Source organism: Python bivittatus, unplaced genomic scaffold (assembly GCF_059951505.1).
Source record: "Python bivittatus isolate LINGU-HERP-01145 unplaced genomic scaffold, Pbiv_v1 ctg000200_np1212, whole genome shotgun sequence".
NCBI lineage: Eukaryota > Metazoa > Chordata > Lepidosauria > Squamata > Pythonidae > Python > Python bivittatus.
The window spans coordinates 20,114,927-20,125,134 of record NW_028277040.1 but is presented as its reverse complement, the minus strand read 5'-3'; the positions used below and the strand labels follow the sequence as shown (position 1 = coordinate 20,125,134).

At 41.4% G+C, this 10,208-nt stretch overlaps 1 protein-coding gene across 1 annotated transcript; it reads left to right on the top strand.

Moving 5' to 3' along the window:
- Positions 1–2,930: 2,930 nt before the first annotated feature.
- On the top strand, positions 2,931–4,457 carry HOXD1 (homeobox D1). Its single transcript, XM_025164927.2, has 2 exons — positions 2,931–3,453; positions 3,922–4,457. Exons 1-2 carry the CDS (start codon positions 2,931–2,933, stop codon positions 4,242–4,244), a joined length of 846 nt encoding a protein of 281 aa, XP_025020695.2. The 3' UTR covers positions 4,245–4,457.
- Positions 4,458–10,208: the final 5,751 nt, after the last annotated feature.

The following is a 10,208-nucleotide window of genomic DNA, read 5'->3' as shown; positions in this document are numbered from 1 at the left end:
CTTATTGCAAAAAAGTTGAGACCAGTGATTAGCATCTAAGAATTCAAGAAATTAATAGGTGATTGTTCCATACATAAGATTCTGTTGCTATCTGATCCTATATTTACCCCACAAAAGTCCTGCTGAATTCAACAGGGTTGTTTCAAGGAATTATTCATAAAGTAGCAGTTTTGAAACAGTTCTCAAGAATTTAACAGTGAAACTCTGCATTTCATAATCCTACACCTGACATGTGCAAAATAATAACAAAGAGCCTTTGAGCATTTTTGGTGTATGTTACCCTTATTATTGAAAAACAGGACACAGGGAATTATTTTCAACCCAGTTTGAGCTGTGACTGTTAATTTGCTAAAATTAATGGCTGATGATTTTAAACACAAATTATTCTTGCAGACACACCTGGATTTGAACAAATCCCCAAAGTGAGCTTTTAAAGATCAGGACTATGTTTTGGAATGTATTTTGTTGTCTACAAGTTCAACTCTTCAGATGGTCACTTGGGAATTACTTTAGAAGGGTTATGACTTAATATGCCAACTTGGGAATTTTTTCTGCTTTTAAAGGAAAATATATTCCCCCAAAAGTGATGAAGGAGACAGATATTTGAGCCATCTGAGACTTCAGTTAAAAAAAAAAATAGTACCCCTTGTGTGCCTTCCTCCTTTTTTTTCTACTATGCCAACTGAAAGCAGTCATTAAGCAACAAGACTGTTATTATTATTACCAAGGGAAACAACGAAACCCATTATCATCATGAGGCTTCACATTCACTGGCAAGGAGGACTCACAGAGCACTTACAAGCTGGCCAAGGACCATTAATAGCTACTACTCAGTATAGTAGCATGCATTGTTGATACCATCCTGATCTGTATTGGCTTCCGGATGCTTTTTAGTCCAGATCAGAGAAAGCCCACATGGAGCAAGAGATGAAATGCTTCTTAGATCACAAAGACAAAACTAAAATATTGCAGGGACTCATCCTTTGGTGCAGTTGTGAATAAATTCTACTGAAAGCAAATTGTGCAGCTTCTTCCTAACGATGCTGAGGATCTAAATTTAAGAAAAAGGCAGCCCTTTCTTTCAGTACTACAATTAGGGGCAGTTCAAGATATTATACTGTCTAAAGTAGAGAGCCATAGTAAAGATACAAAGCTAGTCAAGAGATTCTAATTCTAAGGCAGAAAACCCCATAAGCACCTCTCCTCTCTTGACGAAAGGAATGATTGGACTCAGACTTAGTTATACTTTGAGTAAACAGTAACCATTAAGATGAATGAGAGGTAAGTATTTATTTCAATGAGTTTACTGGAAGTATGATAATCTGGATCCACGTCAATACTACAAAATTAACAAACTTGCTGCCTTTTCATCATACTCAAACTGCTGCTTGGCATTTTTCTCTTTATGCTCAAAGTTAGGGAAAGTCCAGGGTAGAAATGCCTCTCCATTGCCAGGATTACACAAAGAGCCTTAATTTCCATCATGTTTCAGCCCATAGAATCCATCCCTTTGGGAGGGGAGGTTAGAACTTTCAATTTAGGTTTGGAATGTCACATGGGGGAAAAGTATAGTTTTCATCAAAATGTCAGTGTGCCTTGGACTGTGTTATAGTCTCATGCAGTAGCTCACAAAAAGAGTGACAGATCTTGGGTAACTGTGAGGTGTTGTGAGATTTATTATATTGAAAACAAAGCAGGAAAGTAATATCTTGATTAGGAACAAGAACTGGTTAAAAATCAGATACATTTTTTAAAAGACCAGAAATAATATCTTAGCACTTACCAGGGCAGCAAAGTGCTTTATTATCCAATCCAGTGCAGTGTTAAATACTCCCTGTAAATCATTCACTGAACTCTACCCAGAATTGCAGCCTCACAATACAACAAACAAACAAAGTTCTTGCCAAATCCCCAGCATTGAGAGACAGTGACTACTTGCACAGCTAAGAAAATGTTCTGTCTGCTCATCTCTCCTCAAAAGGGAAGTTACTTCTGTAGAGTTCCATGAAAATTACCTTAAAAGAGGTGACATTTCCGCCTACCTCTATCCACCCTGCACAAACTCAACACAAGACTAATTCCCAGGTATTTTGCAGCTTACAGTCTTGATAGCGACAGATTTCCAAACTGGAGGAGGAGAGAGGATGATTAATGGAAATGACTTCCTCCTCGCTTTCCAGCCCCTGCCTTCACTGGGCCACTACTGGTACCAAGCTTCCTCAGCCCGGACCCTATCAGGCAAAGTCCCCGTTGATCTTTAGGGAGGATCTGGTGAGCTTGGCCAGAGAAGCATTATCTGCACCAGTGACTGGACGCTCTCCTCCTCCGCCTAGAAGCGGGGTGTTTCGGCTACTGGACATTCGCAAACTGTAAGACGTAAACACTTGTTTTTCTTAATGTAAGCCCTCTCTATCTGATATGCAAGGGGAAAGTGGGCTTTGCTTTCGGAGTCTCTAACTTACCATTATGTCAGGGTCTTTTCTCTCGCTCGCTTCCCATCCGCCTCCGGGTTCCAGATGGGACGGGCAGGTTCCACTTGGTATCTGCCTAAGGCCCGCCCCCACCCTTCCCTTTGCCAAAGTTGGAACTGCTGAAGACCAAACCGGGCCGGCTGCATCCCAGGTCGCGCGCCAAGGCTTGCCTCTCCCGAGGCCCCCATTGGCCGGCAGACAAGCACGTGCCAGTCCCCCTGGCTCTATATTAGGACAGTAGTTACCTCGCGGCCGACTTTCCTGGGGCTGAGAGGAGCGGCGGCGGCGGCGGCGGCGGCAGCGGCAGCGGCAGCGGCAGCGGCAGCAGCAGCAGCAGCAGCAGCAGCAGCAGGTAGAGAACAAGAAAGGGAGGGAGAGAAACGGGCGCCACTGCCGCTTCGCAGCCCTGCTGCCGCTGTGCCTTCTCCTCAGCGGTCCTCTTCTTCCTCAGGGGGAACCATGAACTCCTTCCTGGAGTACCTGGCGCGGGGCGGGGACAGCTTGAATTTAGCCGGGAAGTTTAGCGGCGCAGAGCCCGGCAGCGTGGCTTTGCGGCCGCCCTGTGCCCTGTCAGCCGGCGGGGATGGCGCTTACCCGGGTCCTGCAGCGGGAAGCTTGCCTGACTTCTCAACGCGCTTGGCGCCGCAGCACCAGGCGCCGCGGCCGCAGCCGCAACAGCTGGCGCCCTGCGCGCTTCCCTCGAACGTTTTCTCCTCTGCCGAGTTCAGCTTGCTCCGGCCCGAGGCGCCCTACGCAGCCCCGGAGGACAGCGCTCCGGTGCGTTACGCCACGTCCATTTTCCCGGGCAGCGGGGGCGCGTACCTGCAAATGGATTACACCGCGCTCGCCGAGACTTTTCAACCTTGCCCCAAGGATGCGCCGCTGCGGACCCCGCCGCCAGACTTCTGCACCAAGTCCAGCGCCCAAGCGGCGCTCAGCACTTTCGAGTGGATGAAAGTCAAGAGGAACGCGCCCCCTAAAAGTAAGTGCGGGGCTTCTTCGGCGCGTGCCCGGTGGGTGGGTTTGTCCTGAAAGACGGCAGTGGTACTCAGTTCGTCCGATGCCCGAATTGTAGCTGCTGAGTTTGAACATGAACCTTGGCCAAATGCGAATACCTGACGTAGCTTTCTCATTGTACAAGGAGCCCCTGGTCCGTTCTTCTAAGGCTGACCCCCTCACGAAAGTCATTAGAATAGTCTCTTTCAATGCTGGGACTCTCCAGATGGGCTGGACTTAATATATTTCATTCGGTTGTGATCCTCTTATCTAATCCAGATGGAAAAATAGTGTGCTTCCTCCACCGCCTCAATGCATGCATAACTTTGAACTAGAGAAAAATGTGAAAAGTTTTTTAAAGTGTAATCTTTATTATCTAACTCAAGGAACATGCATATTTTATGACTGTCTCCGTAACAATCTGGTCTTCTCAACCAGTGCTTATTGTTTTCAGGTAAACCCACAGCTTATGGGTCTTCCAGTCCTCCTAGTGTGGTAAGAACCAATTTCAGCACTAAGCAACTGACAGAATTGGAGAAAGAGTTCCATTTCAATAAGTACCTCACCAGAGCCCGGCGTGTGGAAATAGCAAAGTCTCTGGGCCTCAATGACACTCAGGTGAAAATCTGGTTCCAAAATCGGAGGATGAAGCAGAAGAAAAGAGAAAGAGAAGGAATAGTGATTCCTGGGGTACTTACTCAAATCTCTCTTTCAGCATCGAGTCCCACACATTCAGGGATGTGTTCTGTGACCCCTTCTACCAAAACTTCACCATAATACTGGCATTGTGATAACACTGAGAATTGATACAGATGCACGATACTGAAAAGACTCCAAAACTTCAAAAGCAAAATCAGACAGCTCTGAAATGTGTGAAATCATGCATATTTGAATTCAAGGGAGAAAAGAAAATAATTGCACTAAGTTTTACACTACCCTTGGAAAAGTCCATTGTATAGAATGAAAACCTGCTGCTTTACACAGAACTGATTCAAGGCATAAAAGGCATATGATAACTTGTTTACATTTTATTTATATGTATTTTCAGGGAAAGCTGCTTTCAGCTTCTATATGCTGCTAAACTTTGTTGCTGGCCTGGCTGAGATTATTTACAGGCTGATATTACATTTGTTTACTTAAATGGAAGCCCCCTTGGACTGATGTGGGGGATTCTACAAAGAAAACCAAAGATAGGGACTAACTCATGGGTGGAATCTATTCTGCACTGATTTTAAAGCAATTTCAAACCAACCAACCTGTGGTTTTCAATCTGACTATAACTGACTTCTCTAGGACTTCCCAGTGCTCCTTCTTTGAGGTGCGTGTATGGAAACACAGTCATTAGTAGGGGAACCATCAGGGGCTATGTTTTGATTCCTTTTTGTTTCTGGGGGTCAGGCAGTGATTTAAAAGTTGGGAGAGAAATAAATGCATTTAGATTATTTATTGCATTGATATATACCAAGGCAAAGTGTAGTAATTAGCACAATTCCAAAACAAAGGACCCCCCCTTTTTTTTTTTGCTTCATCACCTTGTTCCCCTCTGGTTATGCATTAAACAGCTTCAGTTTTGTTTCCAACTAGGTTCTTTAAAAATGCACAAGCACACATGCAAACAACATAGCCCAGGGTATAGTCTAGAGGGTACGTTTTTAAAGTTCTATTTTAATTTTGAATAGTTCACAGTAAAACATGGAATTGTAGTTTTGAGACAATTTCCATCACACTGGGAATAACAAGCATTGCTAAAGGAATAAAGGCAACTTCCTCAGAAGATAATTTTTATGAAAATTCCAGATTTGCAATGTAATCTTCAGGGTCAGAGTAAAGTCTTTCTGGTTTCAGTTATGGACAACTAATTTATTAAATCTCTGAAATTCTCATTCTGAGAAAAAATTAACAGTGTGAATATAGTGAGAAAAAAAAATCTGCGTCTGCCAATTAAACCAGATGTCCCACCTTCATCCTTTGAGGGAAAGAGAACTGGGATGATAGGAAAGTGAAGAACTGTGTCTCAGGAAATTCATGTAAATAGGGAGTTGGGCTTTATTGTTGTGTGAACCACTTAAGCTGAACATTATGATTTTAATAGTACAATTTATGAATAAACTTTGAGTGGGAATCATTTACATGTTGCCGTTATGTCTGTGGCAATCTTGGTTTTTAATTTCATGCTAATCAGCAATTTGAAAAAAAGAGCCCTCTGAGGCTTTTGATATTTCAAAAGGTCTCCAGGCTCCCATTCCAGAGCTCTTTTGAGGAACATGATGTGTTGCTAGAGGAGGGCTTACAGCTGCAAGCGAAGAAGAAAAACAAGTTATAACAGTCCGACCAAGAATTCATGTAAGGAAGCCCTTGGGCCCTGAAGCTAATTAAACCCATTACCAAATAGTCAAAATAAATCATAACTCAAAGACTTTACTGGAATAGAAGTAAATCCATTTGAACAAACGAATTGTCATTGACTTGTGAGTAGACTTGTATAGAACTGAATTGCTCAAGGATTAGAGGGCTAACTTTTTGTTGAAGACTCACATAAGTCATTATCAGATTGCTGTACTTGGCAGAAGTATATTTGAACTCTTCCTGCCCCATGACATCATGGGTATAGGCGGGTCAATATCTTAGTGGCCTCACTTAAACAATTATACTTTCCAGAATAGTAACTGAGGGTTTTTTCCCCCCCAGAAAAAAAAAAGGCTTTGATAGTCTTAAAAACTACCATAACTGTTAGGCACAGTGGATCCCACTGTTTTTAGAAAAGTTTTGGATTATCTGATTGTCACTTCCAATTTTTTTGACTTCACACTTATGCAGTATGATTCCATGTTTATATAGAAGTCTGCCTCAACGTGTTCATGAGCTGTACTACCAATCTGGGCTGCAATTCTATGTACTAGAGAGTACTGTAAGGTCTTTGGACTATAGTGAGACTTTTGTAACCATGCACACTTTCTATGATCCAACTGTAGTCTCAATACAAGACTTTTTAAAATCCCTTTGCTTTCTTGTTTCCTCCTTTGACCTTTCCAGTAAAATCTACTTGATTTTTTTTAGATCACTGGAAGACTAGCAAGACAAACATGCTCTGTCTGAATAAATGTGTCAAGAGAAAATGTGGATGGGAGTGTTTTATTATTGTGAAGTTTGGAAGGAGGAGATTTCCATCGTATTGGGAGATGTTATAAATATGATGCTGTTTTCATCCCATGATAGGTCCTTAAAGGAAGACCGGGTCAAACAGAGTTAATGTAAGGAAAGGGTGGGAGGCTTTTGAGTTCTTCCTATATTTCTGAAAGCTGCTGTTGAAGCATCTGAAAGGTAATTTTAAGCACATCATAAAAAACACACTACAATCCTTTGCATACTTCCTTGGGAGTAAATCCCACAAAACTGAATGAGATTAATTTACTCTAGGTACTTTGAAGTGGCTAAGAGAAGGAAAGGTCTTATGATATCATTAAAAATAATTTATTTGAGCATATATTTTTGTGGATTACAGCTCACTTGTTCAGATGTATAGGGAGAAGTGGGTGGGGAGGGAATAAATGAAAATAGTTATGTGGGAGCTTTGAAGTAAGTCTACTCTGTGTGTGTGTGTGTGTGTGTGTTTAATGAAAATTCAGTTGTACACTGCTTAACTTGAGCACCCTTTTACAACTGAAATTTTGTCCTCAAATTTATTAGTACTCATTCTATAGATAAGTCAGAAGTATTTAGTGGCTGAAACAGACATTTAGGATCATTTATCACCCTAGTACCCTGCTCACCTTCCAGAGAGTTGACAGTATGCTTGAGTTGGTCCTGTTAGATTTGAAGAGTCTAGATGATTTCCATATAATGATAAGCCATCATGCTGAATTTCTACATTGCACTAAGCCAAAACTGGAAAAAAAAAATTGTGGCTTGATATTACATGTGAACTTAAGCTCTGTATTCTCACATATGTCTATAAAGTAAAGCTTTAAGACTGAGTAAGGGTTTAAATAGTGATATCCCTATTATCTTATTAATAGCCACCAAATGGCACATTTATTTGTTTTATTTATTAAATTTCTCCCCGCCCATCTCCCCCCAGTGGGGGACTCTGGGCGATTCACATAAAACATTAAAACCATAAATACATATAAATACATAAAACATAAAAATTTAAAAACATTACTAAAAAAGAGAAAAAGAGCCCAAGAAGGATCTGGGACTGAAGACAGCAAGCCTCTATGGGGCTAGCCATCCCCCATTCCACATTGGCTTATTATATGAAAGTATCTAAGGCATTATTCCTATATACACTTCTTAATAGAATTATCTTCTGAGTAAAAATGCATAAAATTATATTAAATGATATTATCCCCCTTTTGACCTATTGACCAAAGTTACCGGTAGCCCTCGCTTAACAACCACTGGTTCAGCAATTGTTCAAAGTTATGATGGTGCTGAACAAGGAGACTTACGACTGGTCAGTCCTTCTTGTTGTGGCTGTTGCAGCATCCCCACAGTCACCTGATTGCGATTCAGGCACCTGGCAACCAGTTTGGAATTACGATGGTTGCAGAATCTCGTGGTCAGGTGATCACGATTTGTGACCTTCACTGCTGGTTTCTGACAAGCAAAGTCAATGGGAAATCTGACAGGAGGTTGCAAATGGTGATCACATGACATTGTGCTTAACCTCTGTGCAGGATTTGCTTAATGACACAACTGGAACTGCCACAACTGCCATCATAAATCAGTGTGGTTACATTACATCACGCTTTATAACTGCATTGCTTAGCGACAGAATTGCCAGTCTCAATTACCATCATCAAGTGAGGACTAACTGTATTTGCTTTTGGCTTGTAGTTTCCCAAAACACCTATCACCTCTACTTCCACATTTATGCAGCTGGAGTAACCACTTTTTTCTGTTGGGTTCCTACTCATCTTCCTCCCCTCCCCCTCCCCTCCTAAGCTTAGTACCCTTCACATGTGTTAAGTTACAACTACCAAGAATGTCCAGCCAGCATGGCTATAAGACTTTTAGAAGGTATAGACTAAATACCTGGAGGATGCAAATCTGAGAAAGGATGGGTTAGAATAAACAAAGCTACTTATAATACACATACAACCAACATATTTTAAAATATATAATTTTATATTTCTGGTGAGAGCCAGTTTGGTGTATTGGTTAAGGCACCAGACTAGAAACGGGAAAATGTGAGTTCTAGTCCCATCTTGGGTAGACAGACAACTGAGTCACCTTGGGCCAGTCACTCTCTCTCAGCCCTAGGAAGCAGGCAAGAGCAAACCAACTTCCAAAATCTTGCCAAGAAGACTGCAGGGACTTGTCCAGGCAGTTGCCAGGAATCAACACTGACTTGAAGGCGTGCACATACACACACACAAAATCTTGTAGGCTAATAATATGGTTAAACTAGCTTCTAGAATGCCTAGGGAAGTAGAATGAACAAATGAAAACAACAAATGTAATTTGTCACACTTTTCTAGAAGGTGAAGCCATATTATTGAAGGGGATCATCCTGCAACTGACCATACCAACAATATCAGTCAGTATAACTGCCACAATGAAGAAGCCACAAATTTATTCCAAAGCAAAAAATAAAATAAAACGAAATTAAATTAAATTAAAATAAAATAAAATAAGGTAAAACCTGAAATGTCTGGTTCCAGTTTAATAATATTGGTCAGAATATGCATGCATGTATATGTGGCTATGAGTATATGTAAGTATGCATTTACACAGAGATAAACAGGGAATCTTGAGGATACAACTATCAATTATATTACATGGAAGGCCATAGAGCAGTGACAGAATGTATGCTGGGTGTGAAGAAAGTCACAGGTTCAGTTCCCTGGTGGAAGAGGGGAAATAGCCTGTCTAAAACTTGGGAGGGCTCTTGCCACCAGCAAAGTAGATGTTGCTCAGCTAGATGAGCTAATGATATGATTCTGTATACAGGTAGTCCTCATTTAGTGACTGCCTCATTTAGCCACTGTTCACAGTTACAATGATGATGAAAAAGTAACTTTACAACCAATCCTCACATTTACAACCTTCGCAGGTCTGTAAAGCAAAGGAAAGCTGAAGTAAGTTCATAAGGACAGTCATAGCTTCACTTAGCGACCACTTGGCTTAACAATTGAGTTGCTGATCCCAATTGTGGTCACTAAACAAGGACTACCTATATGGCATTCTGCATTTTTTAACCACAACTGCTGCTTGATTCATTAGTTTATTTAGTGTTTTCTCTTGCTTAAAGTCTGATGTTCTTTGCTATCCTCAGAATAAATGGACCTGCCTTTCCTCCCCTAAATAACAGCCACTTAAGACACAAAAAAGATACTGTAAAAAGAGAGTAGCACACAAAAAGACAACTTCCCAGAAAATGCTTTCATAGTTATATGATCACTGAGAGTCCTTTGGGATTGTGTGGAATATAAATGAAAAAAGTAAGTGAGTAAGTTTGTCCAACCGCACTAGGCAATTTCTCATTGCCCTGCAAACATTTTCTTTCATTTCCTGACTCCATGACATGATGGGGTATCTCATCCCTTATGGTGGCCATCAAAGCACTTCATTTCCAGAAGTCGTGAAAAATCCACCAAGGCCTCAATCCTTAGTATACATTTGGAATAGGCCCCACTGAAATAAGAGGAAGAAGAAGTCATGTCTAAGCAGCATTTGTGCTGCAATAGGTTGGTGGGAAGATGGTATAGCTTGTTAGATGTGCGTAAACTAATTTAG